Below are 24,374 nucleotides of genomic sequence, written 5' to 3'. Positions count from 1 at the left end.
GTAATGTCTTCAATATAGTTTGAAATCTGAACAACGAATGCATCTTAGCTATAACGTAAGTTTTGCCAAGCGTATAATTTTCTCGAAGTTTTTACCGGTAAAAATTGATAAATTTTTTGACGTAGAACTATGTCTTTCGTTTTTTTTTTCTAAGAGAGAGTGTAAAATGAAAGTTTTAAATCGGAGCATGGAATAATTTTTGTTAAATTTCAAATATCCATAACTCGGACATCAATCAAAGAAATAGTTATCGGTTTCCGTTATACTCTACTAAATTTTTTGGAAATAAATATTGAAATTCAGTCCGCAAATATATATTTCGACTGTGACGTACAGTCTTCCTCAGTGCTTATGTGGACTGGTCCACATAAGCACTGAGGAAGACTGTACGTCACAGTCGAAATATATATTTGCGGACTGAATTTCAATATTTATTTCCAAAAAATTTAGTAGAGTATAACGGAAACCGATAACTATTTCTTTGATTGATCTCAATCACTCTGCTAAGACGCTCGTTATAGATTTTCTAGATAACTCGGACAGTTGTCATAAGATTTTTCTAAATTGCAGTAATCGGTTAGAGAATTGGCATCGACCAAAATGAACCAAAATAGAATCTTATGACGCAAACTATTGCACTATGTATTGAGAAATGCTGAGCCATACTATGAACGAAAATTACTGTCAATCAGAATTGAAAACGAGGTCAAATACCATCCAATATGGATATTTTTGAGACGAAGATGATATCCAGAGACCGGAAACCGACCCCAGATGCCACTTTAAATTCTAAATTTCTGCGAAACAGTCCAAATTACCCAATATCAATATTGCCAAAACCGACATGGTGCTCAAGGATCGGAATCACGCCATTTGCAATTAAAGATGGTGTGACATCTGACCAATAGTTGTTATTGTGCTGCTTTCTGCAGCTGGAAACATGAATTGAAATAAGTAATTACAACCACAATAGATCAAACAATGGTCGCAGTGGTTCAGTCTTCTACAAGGGAATAAGTTATTACAACAACATTGCAGCGCAATCACTCACCGTATAAAGTCAATCAAACAATATAGATATGATCATGTACTGTACATACGATGTAGGATTATTAAAAATGAATTTTCAAATACATTAAGAAGTGATCTCCGTTGACTGCCCACTAGGCTGTCCCAAAAAAAACAGATGTTGAAAAAGTCAAGGTGCTCAGCCCTAAATTGAAAGATAATGTTATTTATAGCATTTTTGTAGAACATTTCGACTTTCTAAAAAATCGTTTGCAGGTTGCCCAAACGTGATTTATGAAAAAATGGCTTTTTCAAGCTACAAAACCACTCTTCTGCATTTTTTTAGGAATCTGTTCGATTCCTAAGTTTTTCCATATATTTTTTTTTTGTGGGATTATTTTTGAATATTTTTCATGGTTTGGTTCAGCATCACATTCAATTATTTGACTTACTGAGCCTATTGAACATCACAAAAAAGTGAATTTTTCTTATAATTTTCAGATAAAACCTTTCAAAACACATTTAGAAAATTTTTTTGATCAAGATCTGAAATTTTTATTGCAAAGCGGGATTCAAGACGAAAATTTACATGAAAAAAGATTCTTGATATCTTTTCGTGGTGCTGAGATACTGGCGTTTTTACATGTGCTGGAAAACTATGCATTTTATCTATCTAAAACAAGGAGGCAGTTTGTGGGGACTTGGGATAGCTGCTTTCCTTCTCTACACACACTTGATACTGATCAGAATATTGATTTCTTCGAGTGAACCCAGGCTGGCAAAAAAAAAACAAACTAACACGACTAAAAAAACAGAACAGCTATATCAAAAAGTAAGCCGGGTCCGTTTAACCAGAACCGATCATTGCGAGGGTACGCCCTAAAAAGTAACGTAGGCAAAAGATTGAAAATCAGTTCCTGCTTTCTCTCAAATAAAATTTTGTTATTCCAAGAGAAGCATTTCTTTTCGGCATTCTTCTGAACGTAATCATGAAAATGGTACAACAGCGATAGTTTGTGGAAGCAGCTTTTGGTTTATAAATCTAGCTATACAATTTTGCCATAGTTTACGACTCTTGAAGCGCTTAGTTGATTTATTTAATATGTCGCTTTCAGTTATGCAAAACCAATCCTCGGATTGTATGTCGTGATAAAAAGCTCGCTATTATTTAGACGCTGCTAAATAACCAAGCGCTTCCATCACAGCTAAAAAGCACAGATTGCATAATCATGCTGCCGAGATGTTTTCAAGTCAAGTTAAATCCTTTCAGAATTATATTGAAACAGGACCCACCACAGCGGAATGGTTTTCTCGTGAAATTCTATCAGCGGCGACCACCGAGTGAGTCACTGGAAACTGCTATCGGCATCCCCGCTCTAGTGTGCCATCGGGCGATGACGATGCCGAGGATGATGAGGGTGGTCGCTGGCTGTTCAATGATCGCTATCCCCGCTCTGCTTCCTTCCTTTAGTACGCAGCGTCGTCATTCGCTTCAAATTGCATTCCCTAGCGCGTGTTGCCTGCCTGCTGTATACAGTTGTGTACATCTTGCACTTTCCATCCCTGTCGGACGCTAATTTACCATTCTACCACCGCAGCGGCACCGGTAGCGGCAGAGCTAGCGGTTTACGTTTCATCGCGTGTGTTTTAAGCTCTCTGCGCTTGGCCTTAGTGCGGATGTGAGGGCTTTTCAGCTGGGGATGTGGACTGGGGCAGGGCAGTAGAAAAAGGTAATCGCAAAAGAAATGTCGTCAATTTAAAACTAATTATTACAGTTAAAGTATAATTCTTCTCCATGTGGACACATTGAATTATTATCCGTTAGGCATAAATTCAACGTGTTGCAAGGATATTTTCCTGGTACTTATAGCTGAATCTTATTATCATCATGTCCTGAACTTATGTTTCACACGATACGTTGAAAATGAATAGTCGTGTTCACTTTCCTCACTACTTCTTGGCGAACTGCATTCATAATTTACGTCCTGCGACGATGCAAGTTAAACTTTATTCTGCATGAAACCCGCACTCGCCATCGTATATTTGCTGGATCAACGGAAAATCTTCTCAGAATATGTACTTGTACACTTTGCCTAACACGTATTAAAAAGTGCAGAGTGCCTTCTATTTTTTCCCCGTTTTTCTACGTGTTTAGATTGAAAAAGTTTTCAATGTCACCCGGTTTGCTCCCGAGCGAGGGCGGTTGGCAAAGTTTCTCCGTAGCCACAGAGCTACTCTTCAATATGCCACAACGCCAGTCTTCAATATCATCATTATGGCCGTGAATACCGCAGAAAACTTGTACAGCTTGGAAGCGACATCTTTAACAGCAATCGAACCCATAACCACAAGCACCGAACAGATTGCCTAAAACGACACAATGTCATTATGGGGTGTCATAATGAACACCGTTCCGAAAGGATATTTCATTGAACGAGAAATGTTAAATCTTGTGGAAATTTATGAATCCACCGTTCGGCACAATCGGGCCCGCCGATCGTGTGGGTTGCGATCGGTTTCCGACGGGTTGAACGGGACGGGAGAAAAAAGAAACTTTTCCAATTCATGCGACTGCACTTGATAACTCGCCCGATGCTTGCTGGCACGGCAAACTTTTGTTCCATCCGGGAGCGGAAATGGGCATCTTTCGACCGGATGGTAGATGTTGAAAAGTTTTCTTTTCCCGTGGTTTACCACATATGAATATTGAACATACTTTGTTCGAGCGGTTTTATGTTCGTCGTCGGAGCACAGCAAAACTTCCACGCCGTTATGGTAATTTATTTCTATCATTGTTCGTAAAGCGGGTTATACAAAATATGATTTTGTGATAACGAATCGGCGAATGTATGGTGAAATGAAATACGTTCTGGAGAGTTTGTTAATACGAATTATCGGGTTTAATCCTTTTTAAAACTACTGCTACTTTTCTCTCATATATAAATCTAACACTTTGGATATAAAATAGAGATAACTAAACTCGATGATGATTGGTGCAAAGGATAATAAATTCGTGTGTATGGCTAGAGTGAACTCCACACTACATATGTGGCATGTCGCTCAACTGCTACAAACTTGCTACGTTTATTTTGAGACTGGCGTTTCGAACGTTTACTTACAAAGTGATTTCTGTTGTCTTCAACTGGAGAAATGTTTTTGCAGTTTCATTCCCGTAGCAACAATCGAACGAAATCTGCTTCATCACTGCTTGCTTGCTCAACTTAAAGTCTGCTGCCCGAGAAATGCCGAAGCGCTCACGCGGCCAGATAATTCTAGATGCAAACCGCTAGTCTCTTGGGGTTGCGGTTTTCTTGCGGTTTAAGGGGTGGAAACATTAGCGAAAGTTTACGAACTTTGATCAGTTTTGCACTTAGAATCGATAATCGAAGTCGAATGGAAATAAGTTTACAGATGGAGGGAATAATATAGCACATGTAGCTATTCCAAGTGTAGGAGCCAATTTGTCGCTCATCTACATGTTTTGAATTCTTATATTATTTCGAAGTTTGACTCTTCTACAAGTTATTTATACCTTTTACATAGGTATCTGAACTTGTTCTAGTGAATAAGATCTTTGAAAAATTTTATCTTAAACTACTAAAATGTTTCGTGTGAATCGTGTGTGATGTGTGTTAAAAGATACTGTTGTAGTATAGTTGATCCAAAGCAATTTTACACCAATGCACCAATTTTTGACGAGAACTTGTTTGTTTTGTTTTTGACCTGAGGACAATTAAACGTGTTTTAAAGAAATCGGTGACCGAAATTGCCATCATTTAAAGCGAAAAATAGCTACCATTAACGTCGTTTTTACCATCACAAGGAAATATTTTGCTTTCATGCAATGTTCATTCTCTCTTCCTCAGTTTTTCAGTATTCGTAAAAAAATGAAAATGAAATGAAATGAAATGAATCAAGCGCAGTGAAAACGTGTTCGTTTGATATTTACAGTTTCAAATTTCCTGAAAATTTATTATTCTGAGGTTCATTGTGTCAATTCGGTTTGTGTACTGTACAGTAGCATTACGCGACTAGTGGCGTAGCAAAAAAAGAAAATTTTAGCGGTTCACAATTATAAACTGGACCTTCACGACCGTTCAAGACCAACCATAATATTTTCTTCTGACATGAGGATGAGTGGCCTCTAAACTTGCCAGATCTCAGCGTGATGGACTTCTCGCTGTAGAAGTCTTTAATCTATTTTCTGGTAGGAAATTCTTCAACATAACATTCGGTCCGCCATCGAGTCTTATCTTAAGCGTCTCCGAGCTGTCATCAGAGCTAAAGGAGGACACATGGAATCAGTTATTGTTTTTTTAATTTTTTTTGCTCAAGAAAAAATGTTTTTCTCAAAGGTTTGCTCTTAGTTACCTAATTATGATTAACAGCTGCACACCTCCCCCCCGCTTCAAAAATGTTGAAAATAAGCGTATTTAAAAAATTTAGCAACAAACAAGTCAAGTGACAGGGAGAGTGTCGTCGAAAAGTAAGCCAAATAAATATTAAGAATGAGTGTTATTTGAATGCATTTAAATTTGAATGCAAGTCATCGTTACTTGCATACAAATTTTCAATAAAGATATACCTTTTTTTTCTTCTCGGTGTTGTTTATTTTTGGCTAACTTCAATTACATTGGAAATAAAAAGAATTCAAAATTTGTATCAGCCTAATTATGGCGCACCCTATAAAATGGCGTTGTTCAGTACCTAGACCACGAGCGTGGTTGGCGGAGTCGTTACCAACTACGCTAGGCCCCCGCCTTAGATCATTCCGGTTCTGAAAATACCCTAATTGGATGGTATTCCTTGTATTATTCAATTGATTTTATACCCACAAGATGCCCCGATGGAGTCTGCTCCGGTAAGACCATTTTGAGGGCATGCCACCATAACATCCAAAACCATTTTGTGGTTTTGTGGTTCAATATTCATGAAATTTCTCAGTACCGGAGCATATCTTCGAAAAACCGTATTTCTGACAATGAGCAAATTATTTCGTGGCACTGCTGACACTAACTTCAGAGGAAAGAAGTTACTAATTCTTTTGGTGATGAAACTATCGAATTCGGAAGAAAATTGCAAAACTGACTGACTATACTTTACATTACTTTTATGGCGAAATGTTGTTATTTATTCTGTGCCGAGTCCAGAATACACCTCCACATCACTCGCTCTTGAGCAAGTCTTTTCCAATTGCCCCTAACACCCACCGAACGGGCGTTCTTGTCCACACCACACATCCAGCGAGTCTGGGTTTACTACGGAGTCGCCGACCTCTTTCGGGCTGTCTGCTGATATTATCTTCGCTGGTCGCTCCTCCTCGTGTTTATTGACTTGATGATTTCCGCATGTTAGCATGCTTGGTATACCTCGTGGTTCAAGAGCCTGCACCACACTTCATTCTCCAGTTTTCCGCCAAGTATTGAACGTAGGATTCTACGCTCGAAGAGTGCAACTGCTCGCAGGTCGGCCTCCTTCATTGACCAATACTCATGGCGTAAATTTTATGCGAACATGCATGCTGCGGGATCTCAGCTGGCTGCGTAAACCGTAGAAGGTCTAGTTTGCCGCTGATATCCGTCACTTCATTTCGCGGTTAACGTCGCACAGTACGTTGAATGTATGGCAATGCGGAACAAAAGTCAAAACAGCCATTCAGGTCATTTTTTCAATTGGTTTAACACGCAAAATATTCAGTATTTATGAGAGCAACTATTTTGCATAAATGACGAATGTAAAATAAGTAATCGCAAAAGAATCTCAAACGCCATAATAACAAAATATCTACCAACAGGAGTAAGGTTTGTTCCACTAGTATTTGGCCGTTTCCTTTTATTAACTGCAGTGCCTCTAGTTGTCGCACCGAGAAACTATTGACAGCGTTTTGATCTGGACGATTTGTTTACTTAGTGGTGAAAATTTCGTCAGGAGGGGTACACGCGTTGAAAAGTTATCCGAAATGGAACGCCAGAGACGAGAAAAAATTGTGCATATCAACCCAACTATGTCAGGAGGAATGATCGCCAAGGCTTTAAAACTACCGAAATCGACTGTGAATACCGTGCTCAGACGTTACCAGGAAACTTTGACGGTGGATCGCGCTAAACAAACTAAATGTAGAAGTTGTTCATTGGATCGGAAACTACGATCAGGGCAGTTCGGAATAATCTTGGGGTGTCCCTCCGTGACTTGGCGAAAGGTTAGCAAAATAAATTTGTATGCGTGAAGGATTACGGTCGGTTCATACCAGCAAACAACCCAACAGGACACTGAAACAGAACCTGGTAACCAAAACCTGGGCGAGAAAGGTATACGAGCAAGCTCTGACAAAGTATAACGGCTGTATTTTAACCTCAGAAACTTCTTTAATGTGCTTTCAAAAAATCACAAAAATGATGAAAAATATATAAATTTTGGTCAGTCCCACGTAACAAATAAATGCAAAACAAGCTCAGCGCTAAAGAAAATTAAGGGAAAATTATAGTAACTATCATTAGAAGACCAATTGAAGAGTACTGATCGGATCAACCACAACCTTATTGCATATAAAAGTATTCTGCCACATATATTTACCTCGGGCGAATGCATGTTTTAGTATTTTGTTCTTTGATTGAATCAATAGGAAGGACAAATATGCAGTAGTGCTGGGACTATCCGGATTAAAATATCTGGATATCCGACCTCGGATATCCGACAAATATCCAAAGTCCGGATCAACCGGATATCCGGATTTTCGGATCCGGATATTGTATCCGAACATAGTTTAATGAGAATTATGTAAATAATTATTTACGAGGAAATGGGGGATTGTGGAAAAAGCCATTTCTCGCGTTACGTTTCATTCGAACGGGCATAAAAGACAGAAAAAAAAATCCCGATATCCGGATAGTATATCCGGATATCCGACTATTCGATTATCCGTATCCGGATATCCGGACATCCGAATAATATTTGTTAACACATCCGTGATCCGAGCTTCGGATAACCGAAACACAAATATATCCGGTTAAAAGTCCCAGTACTAATATGCAGTGGTTTTCCTGCGTCTACTGCGTTTTACTCAGTTGTACGTTTTTGTCAGTGTTATTCTTATGCGTTTATGGGCATTGTAGTTGTGTAAAGAAGACAAAAGTTTTCATGCTGTCTTACGAATACATAAAATTCCGTTCAACACAGAAAAATCTTTGAAAAAACATCAAACAAAAAAGTTGCAGCTATTCAGGCGCTATTTGGGTGCTGAAGAAAATCCCCTGCAAAACAGATGCAAATTGCTTAAAAGGTTCGGGGTGATTGGAATAGTGTCCCTTGATAGGAAACTTTAATTGATTATTGTTAAAGTTTGCTAAATCGGTTTTAGAATCTGAAAACAAGTGCTGGCAGAGAAAAAGATAGAGAACAAATTGATATACTTATGTTTGTATTTCACCTTGCAGATTTCGAGTATTTCGTCTCAATACACAGACGTCTCCTAGAGCTGCTTAGAATATGTTCCTTACCCTAAATAAATAAATAAATTACTAATAGCATTTAGGCTGTGTCCACGGGAGAACTGCTTTCGTCCACCTGTGCGTTTGCGTCCCCTATGACGATATTTATATCATGTTTTAGGCATTGTCTGATCGAGGAGCTTATAGAACTCCCCCTTCACATTATCGGGTTTATCGTTTGTCAGTTCGTATACATTGATTAGGGTGTAATTGAAGAATCTGCCCTATATTTTCAACACGCGTAAACGGTCACTGATAGACCATCTAATAACCCGCTTGATATGTTCCTTGTATGATGAAACCGATGCATCGTCAGCATACAACCAAGTTCCCACCGGTTCACCGATCTTTCCTTGGTTGCTCGTATCCCAGTTGGTACCACGTGGAGGTAGGGAAAGAAATTGCTGGGTAGTATGCCCTGGACCACACTGGGGACGATTTTATGTCAACTACTGCTGGCATGCTCTGCCCAAAAAAATCTGTGCAAAATCTGTGTTCACCACTGTTATTGTTTTTGATACAAACAGCCTTCTTTTAAGGTGGCTGTATAAGATTGATATTGCATTTTATGATATCGTGCAAATATAACAAATATGTTATATCGTGAACAGGCAAACAAAAATTATCACGAGTTAAAATGCGTTTTTATGTGCATACGAATAATTAATTCATTTAGATTTTTTAACTGATGTCGGTCTACTGTGATATAGATTATGATAGGGTTTCAAATATACTGTCTCACGGTGGCCGGTTGCCCAGAGACTGCAAAGTTCTTTTATCGTGCGCAATTTCGTATAATAAAGAAGATCGCTTTATTAACCTCAATGGACCCAGTACCTTGTAACTAATACCTATTTCCTTTTACGATCCTGTAATGGTGCAGATTATGATGAGTAGAACATGGTGTAACGGTTTGACCAAAAAGTAGGCTCGGGGTGAGGAAGCGTTTTTTCACTTTGGAGGGGTTGGAGACGAAACATCAATTGAATACCGCAAATTCAGGTGTTTTAAGTTGGAAATTGTTTCTTAAATTAATGAATATTGGTAGCAAGGTAAGTAGCATTGCCATATTTTTAATTTAAATGCATCCAAGTGATATATTATGAGATGCGATAATTTTTATGCCCTAGTTTTTAAGTTTTAGTAAAGTGGGCAATGTATGCAGTTTGCGAGGATGCGAAAATGAACGGGAATAGAAGGTGTGACTTTTAGGCTTAGAAAATTTTTCTAAGCCTAAAAGTCACACCTTCTATTCCCGTTCATTTTCGCATCCTCGCAAACTGCATACATTGCCCGCTTTACTAAAACTTAAAATGTAAGTCATATGACAAAAATGAAATTAGTTCGTAAAGTATGCCCTAGTTGTTTATAAACAAACCTACTCGCTGGCCTTTTCTTCAATATGGCCGATTTACATCGTTACACCATGTCTTTATACATCATGGTGCAGACTATTTGTTGGTCTCTAGTAGAAGTAGGTACAAAACTTTGATGTTTTGTTTCGTTTCCATGATAAATAACACTGACCTGGTATTATCAAATACATAGCTTAACCTTCGCAACGTGTATATTCAGCCGAGCAGACGAACGTAGAGGCATGACGGAGCAGTCCTCATAACTTCTTTTCTCTGGGTTGCTGTAATGAATTTATGTTTTATCACTCGTCACGAAATGATGAAAAAACCCTTCCTTTTTTGTCGCTGGGTCAGTTGTTCGCTGGTGCAAAAAAAAACGCTCACATCCTTTGGTTTCAAATTATAATATGCTATCGCTTTAAAATGGATTGGTGGATAAGTATCAATACCGAAGCAAGCTGTTCCTGCATTTGGCATGGATCATCATCGGGCAATTCCTCCAGTTCAGCATTATCGAAGGTTTCTGGCTTTTCTTCACACGAACAGTCGTCAACATCAAAATTGCCGTCTTCAAAGCATCGAAACCAGTAACGGCACGTTATTTAGAGCAGGATTTGTATAAGCTTTTTTGAGCTTTCGATGCGCTTCAGCAACCGTTTTTTTTTTTTTTTTTTTTTAACACAGACCATTATTTTGCACAAAATCAGACATGTTCACTCAATTGTTTGTTTCCATATGAAACTGCTTGGTTTTTCCTGTTTAAGATATGTCAAAATCAAACAGCACTTACTGCCGACGTCATCTATCGACAATGAGCGCAAATCGCGCATCTGGTGCATGGAACGATTTTAAACGTATTACAGTGTATTGTGCCGTGTCAAATAAATGTTGTGAAAAAAAAAAACGTGTTACTATGACATTATAACAAGTTAAGGAAAAAAAACAGTACAGATTGCGAAAATAACCATCTATTGTTTTGATCAGAAAAAAGACATTCGTTTTTAGTTCTTTTCAGGCCAGGCAGTTTGTAAAGTAAAGAGTACTTCCTGATCTACTGAAGGATGGTAATTTTTTAGAATTTTCTTCAAAGCAATTACGAGATACAGTTGCTTTATTGTTTCCGAGTTTTGGTTGACAAACTGTTATTCATATGTGATTTCAAAATAAGACTATAAAAAGCTTCATAGATTGATATTCGCAGGCCGCTCATAAAAATGGTTCGAACGGGATAAACACAACAATTAACCACACAACTGTCCCAGAATAGATCTGTGACCGCTTCGATCGAACTTGATGTCACTAACGTAATTGGTAACCATCCAACGAGGCCACAAACAAAAAAATGTATACCTATCATAAAGACACGTGGCTCCTTGGACTGTGTGATCTCCATACCAACGGAAAACATCTCGTTTACGGGTCTTCCCCGGCAATTACGATGTAGCTGTTAGCACTTCGTCAGATGTATGGCTAGGAATGTGGGCGAAATTCTAGCATATCGGTTTGGAACTCGCCGGAATTATACCGCCTGCCCGCCATGTCGTGTCCTTTCCCAACAAAGTATCCTCATCCCAGATAATCCCTGTCCTTTCGTCCTTACAAAGTTCGGCGACAGTCCGGCAGCATCTTCGTGAGATAATCGTGCGTAAAAACGGTGTTTCATCGCGTGCTCTTTCCGTCCGAAGTTGTGTCCTTCTGCCGGGTGCTCCAGCGTCTGACGAAAGGTCCCGCTGGGATGAGCGAGCGAAATCGTATTCCGATGTCTGACGTCAAATTGCCATAGACAGTGTACGCCATCAGCGGATAAATACTCATCTTTATACTTTCCTGGGGCGCTTATTTTCTGTTATCGGTTTTGGCACTGTGTTTTATGTTTCTTAGTAGTAGACATTGCGAACGATTTTTCCAGCAAGGGGTGGAAAACTGAGTGTCATCAATTTGAAATACAGAAAATATTTCGGGCTGCCGTATTAATGGAATTATTGATTTCCTTTGATTCCTTCTGCGAACTGCGTGTATACCTATTAGGCATGATATTGGTATTAATTTCACAGAGATTTTTTTTATCAAAAAGTTATGATAAGTATAATTGCGCGCACCTGCTTTGTAGATTGCGAAATGAAATGAAAGAACTCAATAATCATTTCCATGAAATGATTAAGAAGCCAATAGGTGAATAAAATTTCGTGGTCTGTGTTGGTTGCCCAATTTCTCTTCATCTTATGAGTGAAATAAATTTTAGACTTTAAAATACAAAATCATTCTGCTAATGCTAACCTTCGGATACATTCCAAACAAGTTTAATTATATAAAAGAGGAAAAAGCTAATGAAATCGGCATCATTTACTTCAGCCCAGCGGAAGCGGAGAAAACTAGCTTTGACTGTGACTGGCAAAAAGTGTGGAAAACAGTGTAAAACTTAGTGCACAGCCGGACGAAATAAACGAGGCAGCAAAAGGCGAAAAAGTGCTCAAATGGAAACGGTACCACGTGCCGTCGAGGATGGGAAGCCCACTTCCGGCAGAAGAAAAAAGTGCAAAAAGTGAAATAATGTCGTGCAGGCTGTCTGGCCGTACAGTTGGCCACAATTTCAACCAACGCCACCAGTAGCAGTATCGTTAAAGGACAAAAAAACAATGCACTGCTTCGGCTGCTGCTGGTGCCGTTTGCCTCCGGAGCCGGAAGCACAAACCCGCGTCAACTACTGCAATTTTACTGCAAAACTAATGTGAACTGCGAAATGAAGTGGTACTCGCCCGTATCGGTGGTGGCAGCAAGATCACACAGGACTCTTGAAAGTTGCTGATCAGTAGTGCAGCAGCGTGCTCTCTCTCTCACTCCTGCTCGCAGCAAACGGTAGCATTTGTAGTACTCGTGTGTATGTGTGTTAGTCAGTCGGTGATGGCTGCACCGGAACCGCAACCGGGTGCAGCAGATTTACGAGCGCAATAAACTACCAGCCAGGAAGGCAGCCGCGGAGTTTTGTACCACCAACGCTATCCCAGGCTCTAATGGGCCAGAGTGCTAGCATGTGTCGCTTTAATGGTTGTTATAAGAAAAACAAGCAAGGTAATTGAGTTTTGTGTGCTGTTTCTACTTTTGCTACTTTTTCCCCGAGCGGGGATTCGTGATCAGTTTTATAGTCAACAAAGCTGACAGGCACGGCACAGGTTTAAAGTAATAACCTTTGATTATTTGATCAACAATGTCAGCTTTGTTGTAAACAGATGCTGATCAATACAGCTACTGTACTGTTCGAAAGGAACAATTCGTACAGCTGTATTATAGTTATCCTAGCGCTCCTGAGAGTAATATTGATTTTGAATTAGACCCTTGAAGGACCCATAGTATACCTTAAATGCTGGAAAAATAATTTCAAATTGAAAATTAGAAAATGTTTTGCTCATTTTTACCTTTCCCAAAAAACTCTGCCATACATTTATTTACATATTTATTTATTTTGTCAATCAAAAGTAGACAATTTACAGTATTCTAATATATACAATGTTTACTTACAAATTGTTTTTCATTGTTAATTGTTATGTTTAAGCTAATATCGAGATCATGCGATTCAATGGTCCAAATTTTGCATAATTTGTGCGGTAATGATTAATGGCAAATATATATATATATCGATTCCAAAGGTGCCGAAAAGGTGAATGAATGTCTTTTGCTCTCAAATATCTTGACATCAAATTTGGTTCAATTTTCTTATTTATTTCTCGAGTTGTGCGAAACTTGTGATTCATTTGTATATGGGACCCCTCCCTTCCAGAAGTCATCAGTCAGATAGACAGACAGAGCTGCATTTTTATGTGTTTAGATAAGAAGAGTAAGCAGTAAATTTATATAAAAAATTTCGATACTGGCTCATTATAGATAATATTCAAATCGAAATCTACAAAAACAATGTTGGTCGTTCGTCCGGCATTATAGCTATATTCACAGCACACTCAAAACACCAAGAGCACGCTGATCTACCTCTTTTAGTGTCCATGCTCCAGGCCCATAGAGGACCACCGGGAGAAAGAGTGTTGTAGAGTGCTAGTTTTGTACGAACTTAGGTACAGACTGCGGGACATCAGCTGGTTACAGTTACTACCGGCCATCATGTACCAGTTGTAGTTCCTCAGTTTTTTTACTGCTTCCTTCACCTCGTCCATGGACGATGGATGTGGATCCATCATTCTTAATATCCATCCTGCTACTTTCGACGTTTCTGTTTTCCTCGCCGGTCGACAGCACATTAAATAGTAGTTTCCAATGCCTGGTGACCTGAGATTTATCGGTGATGAAGTTCCCCTCCTGTCGTTACACATGACCAGATTCCGTTAATTTTTCTATAGCAGTTCCTCGCACCGTGTGTGGAGAAAAAGCTCCCTGTCTCAATAAGAACACGCTTTCAATGTCGACGTTTCTTCCAGCGATGGAGTCTCTTTTCAGTGGCTCTAGCTACTCGATATCTCTCTCCGCTCAGGCGCTCTCTCGCGCTCAGGCGCGGTTCTTCTCATCCGTCGCTCGCTGGCACTTAGCATCAAACTATTCATTAGACGTAGTTGCCGCAGCTGTACACTACATTGCTCGCGCTGTGATGCTGATCGTTCTGTGGATACGTCTCCACTGTTCGTTCAGGTCCCCTTCGACTTGCTCATTGATTCGTTTATCAACTTTCTGCGAATACTCTCCAGCCACTCCTCTAGTTAATAACCGCTGGATGTTCCACCGTATACTCCTCTTACCTTACTTCATTTTACCAGTCAGCTCCAGGGTGAAGTGTCCTTTGCTGTTTGAAGAAGTCGTCTCCATTTAATTCGGTCCATGGCTGCAGCTCGCCAGACATATCGTCTGCGGAGGCCCCGCAGGTCGTCTTCCACTTGATCGAGCCACCTTGCTCGCTGCGCGCCCCGTCGCCTCGTTCCAGTCGGGTTGTTATCAAGAACCATTTTCACCGGGTTGTCGTCCGACACCCTAACGACATGCCCAGCCCACCGTAGTCTCCCGATTTTTGCCGTTTGAACGATGAGTGGTTCTCCCAGCAGCTGATGCAACTCGTGATTCATCCGCCTTCGCCATCATCCATCTTCCATCTGCACTCCACCACAGATGGTACGCAACACCTTCCGTTCGAAAACCCCAAGGGCGCGTTGGTCCTCCACGATCATGGTTCAGGATTCGTGGCCGTAGAGGACTTCCGGTCTGATTAGTGTTTTGTAGATCGGCGGATTTTATTCGAACGGAGCGTCCTCCGGAGTCCAAAGTCGACGAATTTCTCTGCTGGTGTCGTTGTCAGCAGTCACCAGTGAACCCAGGTATACTATTTCGTTCACCACCTCGTTTCCATCACCGCTAATATGAATATGGCCTAATATGGCCAGTCCAATTCGTCCGGCTTCAGTCTTCTCTCTGATGTACGTCTCCGTCATCTTCTCAAGGGTTCGTGCTACAATATCAATGTCATCGGCGAAGCCAAAGAGCTGAACAGACATTCTGAAAATCGTGCCAATCGTGTCAATACCAGCCCTATGTATCACACCTTTCAAAGCGATGTTGAATAGCCAGCACAATAATCCATCACCTTGCCGTAACTCTCTTCGAGATTCGAAGGGACTCGAGAGTGTCCCCAAAATTCGAACTACACGCATCATCCGATCCGTCTTCGATTTGACTAAGCGTGTCAGTTTATCCGGAAAACCGTAATCGTGCATAATCTGCCATAGCTGATCTCGAACGTTTGTGTCGTATGCCGATTCAAAACCGATGAACAAATGATGTGTGGGCACGTTATACTCACGGCACTTCTGTTGGACCTGCCGTACCGCCAATATTTGGTCCGTAGTGGCGCGGGCACCCATAAATCCCGCTTGGTATTGCCCCACGAATTCCCTCGCAAACGGTGATAGTCGACGGCACAGAATTTGAAAGAGTAGGCGGCGTTCAGCAACATGATTGCACGGTAGTTGCAGCAGTCCAACTTGTCGCTGTTTTGTAGCCTCCATCCACTCCTCCGGTACTACCTCCTCCTCCCAAATCTTGGCAATAACCCAGTGTAGCGCCTTAGCCAGTGATTCAACACCGTGTTTTAACAGCTCTCTTGGGAGTTGGTCAGCTCCAGCGGCTTTATTGTTTTTCAGCCGGCCGATCTTCTCTCTAACCTCCTGGAGGTCGGGGACTGTAATTCTGTGGTCATCTGCGCGTACACCGAGATCTACTACCACTCCATCGTCATCTCCTGCTACATCACTATTAAGGTGCCTGTTAATCAGCTCACACTTGTTCATGAGAAGGTTGCCGTCCAGGTCCCTACACATGCCGGCTTGTGGCACATAGCCTTTGCGGGAACTGTTCAGCTTCTCGTAGATTCGTACAGTTTCTCCATCGCCTCGCGATCTCGATCTTCCTCCTGGCACTTCTTCTTTCGTAAGAACGAGTTTCGCCTGTTCCGTGTGCGTCAGTAGCGCTCCACGCTTGCCCTCGTTTGGTGTTGCAGCATTCTTGCTCGTGCTGCATTTTTCTCTTCCACTACCTGTTTGCACTCGTCGTCAAATCAGTCGTTTCTCCTGTTCGGAGCCATAGTACCAAGCGCCGCTACAGCAGTACTACCTATGGCTGATCGAATGTCCCTCCAGCCATCTTCAAGAGCAGCTGCACCAAGCTGCTCTTCCGTTGGTAATGCTGCTTCCAGCTGCTGCGCGTACTCCCGTGCAACCTCGGCGTCCCGTAGTTGCCCGATGTTTGGTCGCGGTGGGCGACTATGACGCGAGTTTCACACCGTCGAAAGTTTTCAGCGCATGCATACTGCAACAAGATAATGGTCCGAATCAATATTCGCACTGAAGTAGGTGCGAACGTTTATGACATCTGAGAAGAATTTACCAGCGATTAGAACGTGGGCGATTTGGTTCTCCACTTGTAAGTCAGGTGATCTCCAGGTGGCTTTGTGGATGTCTTTGCGGGGGAAGAAGGTACTTCTGACTACCATATCGCGGGAGGCTGCAAAGTTCACACATCGTTGGCCTTTAGTATTTGATGCGGCGTGCAGGCTTTTAGGCCCGATCACCGGTCTGTACATTGCCTCCCGTTTTATTTGAGCGTTGATGCGCGTGATGTCCGCTTTTCCATACCTTCTGTCCTGACAAGCAAAGTTCCCGCAGTGCTACGACTTCGAAGTTGCGTGGATTGAGTTCATCATATATGATCCTGTCGCAGCCGTGAAAGCCTAACGATCCGCAATTCCATGTACCGAGTTTCCAATCGTAGTCCTTATTTCGTCGCCTAGGTTTGTGCCGATTGTTCCGATACTTTTTCGATATTTGGTGTTTTGTGGAGCGGCTTGTTGTGCCTTCCCCAACCCCCTGTCTCATCGGAGGACGAGTCAGCTCTGTTTAGGATCCCACGCTGACACCAGGACGTTGATCAGCCGCTCCTAACATGGAGATCTGACGCTGTTTTGAGCCGCACCATCTTGGTGACCAGATGCTCAGGTTGGCGAAGCATTTCCTCTACCGTCGAGATATGGTTACCGCGCCAACGATCGCGTCATATCTTTAAACTTTTGTCTAGCTATTGTCCGATGACAACATTGCCCAGGCAACGCCAACCAGTTGTGTCCATGTTTCAACTGGTAGTCTATTGTATCATGTGACTCGTGGAGGCGTGAAATAGGAACTTGTGAGAACCGGAGCTAAGTTTAAGGCTCCTTTAAAGTTGTCAACTCACCATTTGAAGCCCATTTTACCGTATATTCCTCTTTATCCTCGATTTCAATACGTTGGACAACCAGGCGCGGTTTTTGCGTACCACGAGATAGTGATCCGAGTAACCGATTGGTTCTCCTAACGAAAAGTGCGATTAGAACATGGTCTGAGAACAAGCCACCCCATTTGGGTGCATGCAGATGTGCTTTCGATTATCCTGACGTACAAAATAAGTGCTACAGATAGCTATACCTCTGACTACTGCGAAATTGATAAGTCTCAGATCAATATCGTTCGTAGAAGACTGGAATACCCTGATCGGTCTCGGTATAATAACACGCTTCATCTATTTTCCAATAAGCACAAATCCGAGCCATTTTTTTAATTCCACGCCTTCACTGTAGAAGATGTGGTACTTAAATTATGTGTCCGCAAACTGCCCGGAATTCACGTTCACAGTCACCGTATCTCCTAGAAAGCTGCAACATTCACCTTTCACAGCTCTCTAGCCAGGATTCGTGGGCGTACCGGTTTGAGCAGAGTTCTTACATTATAAGTATTTAGTTTCCAATAACCGTTATCTTTTTTGAATCGCCTAGGTCCACACCGATTATTCTGTTCCGTTTTAGCTCCGAGTCAGACGCTGTTCTACGTCGCCCCATTATTTCACGAAAATTTATTTCACATATTTATCGAACAACTTCTACTGAAGATGTTCAAAAAGTTTCGTTTGGATTTTTTAAGTATTACTATTAATAGAAGCACAATTCGCTCTTACGATTCGCTATCATGCTTTGTTTTGAAGAAGTGATAATGGAATCAGATATTCGGAAAAAAACCGCATATTTTTCAGTAAAATGGTCCTTTAACATTTAAATTTCATGTCGGATTACTTCTTGTACGATATATTTGCTTCAAAGTTGGAATTATTGGACAAAGACCTGTTTTGTATCATGATCGGAACCGTATTGAATCTTGATTGGAACAGCTTAAAGGGTGTACGAAATCAAATTGCATCACAAAAAAAGATTTGGTATACTTCACTCATCCAACCAATCGCCTTCTAACCTTCAAGTTGTAAAATTACGCATGTTATTTAGTTTTTTCGCTGTTCGTTTTATTTAATTTCATCCCCATATCCAAATGCACAAATTTTTCTCACAACATTACTCATGAGGTCTTGTACAACGTTGGGACACACTGTTTTTTGTGTGGAAATCCACTTTCTCTTTATATCCTTCTCCGATTTTACTTCCTTAGGAAGGTTCCGAAGTGCCTGCTTCATGATGGCTCAGTATTTCTCAACTGGTCGCAGTTCAGGTGCGTTCGGGGTATTAAGATGCTTCGGTACAAAATTAACTTCCTTAGTCTCCAGAACATCTTTTGAGTAATGACACGAGGCTAAATCCGGCCAGAAAGTTGTAGGACCTTTGTGTGACTTCAGAAGTGGGAGTGAAGCCTTTGAAGACATTCCTTCAAGTATACCTGTCCATTGACCGTCCAGCTTGTCACGAATGGAGTACTCCGCTTTCCACACGAGCAAATTGCTTGCCAAATCATGTACTTTTTGGCAAACTTCGACACCTTCTGCTTTCTAGCGTCCTCAGAAACTTCGAATTTTTGATGAGTGGTGAAGTACTGGAGCCCCGGGAGCTGCCGGAAGACTACTTTTACATATGTCTCGTCATCCATAATGAGGCAATGTGGTTTCGTCAACATCTTGGTGTAGATGTTCCGTGCACGCGTTTTCGCCACTGTATTCTACCGTTCATTACGAATCGGTGCCTTCTGAATTTTGTACGTGTGTTATCTTTTACGTTTTTTTGCATCTTGAATGAAAGTTTTACTAAAATGCAGATTTTAGCCACATCTCTAACTGAACTGTTAGGATTCTTCTTAAAAGCTTGAACTACCCACTTGTAATCCCTTACACTATACGGAGATCCATTTTGGCCACTTGTTTCCTCCCGGTCGATGGTCAAACGCTTGTCGTACTGATTTAAAACACAAGTTACCGTAGATTGAACAATTCCCAGTTTCCTGCTGATTGCACGATGGGAAAGATTCGGATTTTCGAGGTATGTGCGCCTTTTCTGTTCTTCCGACTCCTTTGCAACGATTGTACTAGTTACAGCCATTTGAAATTGATGCAATTTGAGGCATTTCATGGAAAATTGGTAAAAAAGAAAATTTGGCACAGAAAAAAAATTTACATTGTATATATTTTTCCTAGAGCCGCAATTACCTACAACTTTGCTGAAGACACCATTCCAATCAAACAAGCCGTTTTTCTGATATAGAAATTTTTACAACTGTGAAAAGTTTCAGCGAAATCGGAAATGGTCGATCAGGATCGATTTGCGAAGTAGCATGGAATTACACATTTGGTTCCGTAAATCCTTTAATTCTGAGACTCCACCGCACAGTGGTCCAATAAGACAAAAAATGGAACTTAATTCCATAGCGCCTTTCACCTTCGTCCTAGCTTAATAACGGCTTCGGAGCAATTGTTTGTATGAATGACCTGAATAATCGAAAAAAGTCAAAAAGTATGAAAAGTTTACCATACTATAAATAAAAAAATAACTTTTTTGTGTTAAGAGATAGAAAAATAGTTTATTTAGCAAAGTTGTAGAAGATTCAAAAATATGAAACATTGTTGAACAAATGAAAATCCTATCTTCTTTCGGTATAAAGTTATTAAGTATAATACATGGAACTTAACTAAAAGTTATTTTTTCGTACTTAACTTTTGTTAGTTCCATTTTAGACGAAAGTATTGTTCGGAGGTATTATTAGGGTATACTGAACTCACATTTTTGCCGAAGGTCATATATCTCCAGGACTTTTCCTTACAAAGTTATATCATATTTTAGCTTATTTTTTCGATAACTTCAAGAACGTATAGGTTAAAAAGGGGCAAGTGAAATTATGATGTCAATACTCGCTGTCGCTCGCTGCACTTGATGTCAATAAGTCGCAAAGTTCCTTTTTACTCTTTATCATCACGTGTTAGGGATAAACCTTTATTTGCTCTCTCAGTTTAAGAGGGAGTAGTTTTCGTTAGCTTCTCCTTTACTAGAAGAGAAGTTGGCCAAATATCAAAACATTTAGGTTCATATTGAAGCCACATCCTAACCGTTTTCGAATTTAATATTATAGGAAGACTCACAACTCACCATGGGTGCGTATTCTGCAGAAAGTTCGATTTTATACTGTTTTTTCCGCACCCCAGAGCGATGAGAACGGTAACGCAATGCTCAGTTGGTCGCCGAGCAATTTATTTAATTTTCCTTGCGCGCGTGGATGCTCTGTCAAATTAAGAGCGTATTTTCGTCAGAGAAACTATTACTCTGCGCTCTCTCTACAGCAGATGGTGTGATGCACATTGAATGTAAGCTCGCAATTGTTAAGAGGGAAGAAAACTCTTTCTCTTTAAGATGAAGATGAGCAAAACAAAGCCTGGCCGTACTCTAGTATGGGTGGATTGGGACAAATGGAACCTGAAGGAGTTCATAGTACTTCAGCTTAACTTCAAGGAAAAGTATTGACATCATAATTCCACTTGCCCCTTTTTTTTGAAGTTATCCAAAAAAATAAGCTAAAATATGATATAACTTTGTAAGGAAAAGTCCTGGAGATATATGACCATTGGCAAAAATGTGTGTTTTGTGTGCCCTAACAATCCCTCTGAACAATACTTTCGTGTAAAATGCAACTAACAAAAGTTAAGTACCAAAAACTAACTTTTAGGTAAGTTCCATGTATATAATTTATAACTTTGTACTAAACAAGATAGGGGTTTTATTTGTTCAAAAAAGTTTCATATTTTTGAATCTTCTACAACTTTGCCAGATAAACTATTCTTCTATCTCTTAACACAAAAAAGTTATTTTTTATTTTTAGTATAGTAAACTTTTCATACTTTTTGACAATTTGCGATTATTTGGGTCATTCATACAAACAATTGTTCCGAAGACTATTAGGCTAGCTTGAGGGTGAATGGCGCTATGGAATTAGGTTCCACTTTTTGCCTTATTGGACCTCTGTGTAACGCTTCACTTCGCCAGTGCCTGATGTAGTGATGGATTTCACTTGGGTACAACTCATGGAAAAGTTTTGGCAAAGAAACCTTTTTTTTTCTTGAGAGTGTCCATTGTGAAATGTTGAGAAGAGTTTTTGTGAATTAATCTGTCTCCCTTGAATTATATTTGAATTCAAATGGATCTGAAATAAAATGACTGGTCTGATTATGATACATTTTTTGATCCGATTATGATTCACACTGCACTGATTATGTTACAAATTCTAAGAACAGATTAAACGATACATTTTAACAAAATTACATCGGATTTGCTATAAATTATTGTTTCGGATAGATTGAATAGATAAACGTAATTGATTTATGATGTTATGCGATATTAATTATGACAAAGAGTTAAAAGTTTACACAAACTAATTAAATTTTCTTTGCTCACCCACGGACTCATGTGAGACGTAGTGCAACTGCGGAAACCATGGAAACACGTCCACTACTCCAAAACCTTATAAGTATAAGGTGTATAAGGTTTTTTTGGTAGTTGGTCTAGCGCTTTAGACATAAAAAAAACTAATTCTAGTTGTTTGTTTTATATAACATTTAAACAATTTACAAATATCGTTTTTTAATCCCTGGTGCTCTTTTCTTCGATTCTCTGTTATTTCTCTATCATTTATTTTAATTCGTATCGAAACTATTCCTCATTCAATCGTTTGAAAAATTCTAAGTTCACTGACGTTCTGATAAGATTGCGCAACTCAATTCTAATCCGCAGCGTTTATACTTAAACTAATACGCATATTCTGTTTCTTTAATTCTAGGTCTGCACTTGCGCAGTATAGAGGCGCCTCAGAGCAGAATGCCCGCCGAGCAGGGGGGCACAGTGGGACTCGATACATCGTTGGGCTCTCGTTCTGGTGTCCCCCTGCCGCTACAGCTACAGCCAGCCTCCTCACAGCAAGCCGGCCCGAACGGCACCGGTTCCGGTAGTTTGAACCATCTCCAGTTGGGATTGAACAGTCACCATCATCTGCATCATCACCTCCACAATCACCACCAGCACCTGCATAGTCTGGGCAACAGTAGCATAGCAGGAGCAACACCGGGTACAGGCAGTTCCGGAGCTGGCGCTAGCTATGATGCCGAATTTGCTCGGATGGAGTCCTGGCTGGACGAGAATCCAGAGTTCGTACAAGACTATTTCATACGGAAAGCTACTCGAAACATGGTGGACGGATGGCTGGTTTCGCATGCCACACCGGTAACAACCGGTGGCCCCTGTGGAAATGTAGATTCTCCGACGCACGGTGGTGCGGGAACGCAACCGTGTTCTTCCCGGGCGGGCTCCGGAGCGACCACTCCTGTGAGGTAAGTGTCAGAGCATCATTAAATATTCGCAATATTTATTTCTTGTTTCTTATTTCTTGTTTATTCAAGTTGGGTTCCAAAAGCAATATTAGTGCCAAAGATAAGCTTGTGGTTATTAAATTATGTAACCATAATCACAAATGTATAGTCCAGTGCATCACCATTTATTTTCCACTTACCGAACAGTGGCTAGCTATTAGATAAAATATATCCGCAATGCATCATCCCAAAACAGGATACAATCTACACCAGCTGTCAGGCAGGAAGTAGCGGGTGAGCTGTGTTTTGTGCATCCGCTTGAACCGATGCGTTATGCAACCATGCATCCGGTGGCTAACCAGTGACATTACCGAAACGGTAAATGCCACTCCTACGTCTGAGTGGAAGCTGCACCTTTTATCAGTTGGTTCCATCGTTTGGCTGGTCAGACCGCATTATTTTAGGTTCCATTATAATACATGTTATCGTCCCTCGTGAGTTAAGCATAATCAAGTATCATTAGGGCTGAATTATAGTAACCAACCGTAACACAAAACGTTGGTAATAAACGAAGGACATCATTCTCTATTATATTTGCTCGTTATCTCTGCCCAAATAACTCGTAGACTTTTCTTCGAATATTTCACCATTATTCACCAAATTCGCGCTCGGTTTTCTTACGCTTTTTCAAGAGATCTCTGAATCGGAAATAATATAGTGTCAGTTGTGGAAAGTACATTGAAGACATAGTTTTCATATGTGCTTTGTGTTATTATGGCATGTGTATATTTTTACGAACTCAATTTATTTGCTCATTTTTCTGGAACAGGCAAACAGATGTCATATCTGTTACAATTTTTTTGTGTCATAATTTTGTTAAAAATTATAGAAGCGTGTTTAAATAACTTTGTAGCAAAAGTATGTATCATTCAAGTTGAGTTAAGAAAGAAGAAAAAAGTAAGAAGTAAGTTGGGAAAGAAGATCTATTAGAAGCTCGAATTCAATAAATTTGAACAAATTACCTTGCCGTTATGCTACCGTCTTCTAGGTATCGCAAATAAGCCCCTACTAATAAATTTCACCAGAATTCACTCTGCAAAAAATACAATATAATATCTAGGGTAGGGAACGGCTTAAGCAGTGGCGCCTATTTCAATCAGTCGAAGAAAGCAGGCCTTAAACTCCTGGATTTTGATCAATATCGACAATTTAAATAATGAAAACGAAAACTTTGATTGTCCAGCTGTCTTACAAATATAAGAAATACCTTTAATCACAAATAAATCACACAGAAATCACCATCCAAAACAAATCGACTTATATTGCAGCCATTCAGGGGCCACTTCGGGTGCTGAAAAAAAAAACGCCTGCAAAACAGATGGAAACTGCTTAAAATAGGTTCGGGGTGATTGGAATAGTGTCCTTCGATTGGTAACTTTAATTG

The 24,374-nt window shown here is 40.4% G+C and overlaps 1 protein-coding gene across 20 annotated transcripts in view; it reads left to right on the top strand.

Moving 5' to 3' along the window:
- Nucleotides 1-24,374, top strand: part of LOC129731640 (dual 3',5'-cyclic-AMP and -GMP phosphodiesterase 11-like) — a 328,537-nt gene that overhangs the window by 263,955 nt on the left and 40,208 nt on the right. For 11 of the 20 annotated variants that reach the window (XM_055691783.1, XM_055691782.1, XM_055691781.1 and 8 more), the window contains one exon: nucleotides 22,405-22,951. In XM_055691783.1, the coding sequence (XP_055547758.1) occupies nucleotides 22,405-22,951 (547 nt within the window). Of the gene's footprint in view, nucleotides 1-12,193; nucleotides 12,920-22,404; nucleotides 22,952-24,374 lie in introns of those variants that run through there. The other 9 variants (XM_055691795.1, XM_055691794.1, XM_055691788.1 and 6 more) reach the window with 2 other exon arrangements.

Source organism: Wyeomyia smithii, chromosome 3 (genome assembly GCF_029784165.1).
Source record: "Wyeomyia smithii strain HCP4-BCI-WySm-NY-G18 chromosome 3, ASM2978416v1, whole genome shotgun sequence".
Lineage (NCBI taxonomy): Eukaryota > Metazoa > Arthropoda > Insecta > Diptera > Culicidae > Wyeomyia > Wyeomyia smithii.
This window is presented reverse-complemented; position numbering and strand designations above follow the sequence as displayed.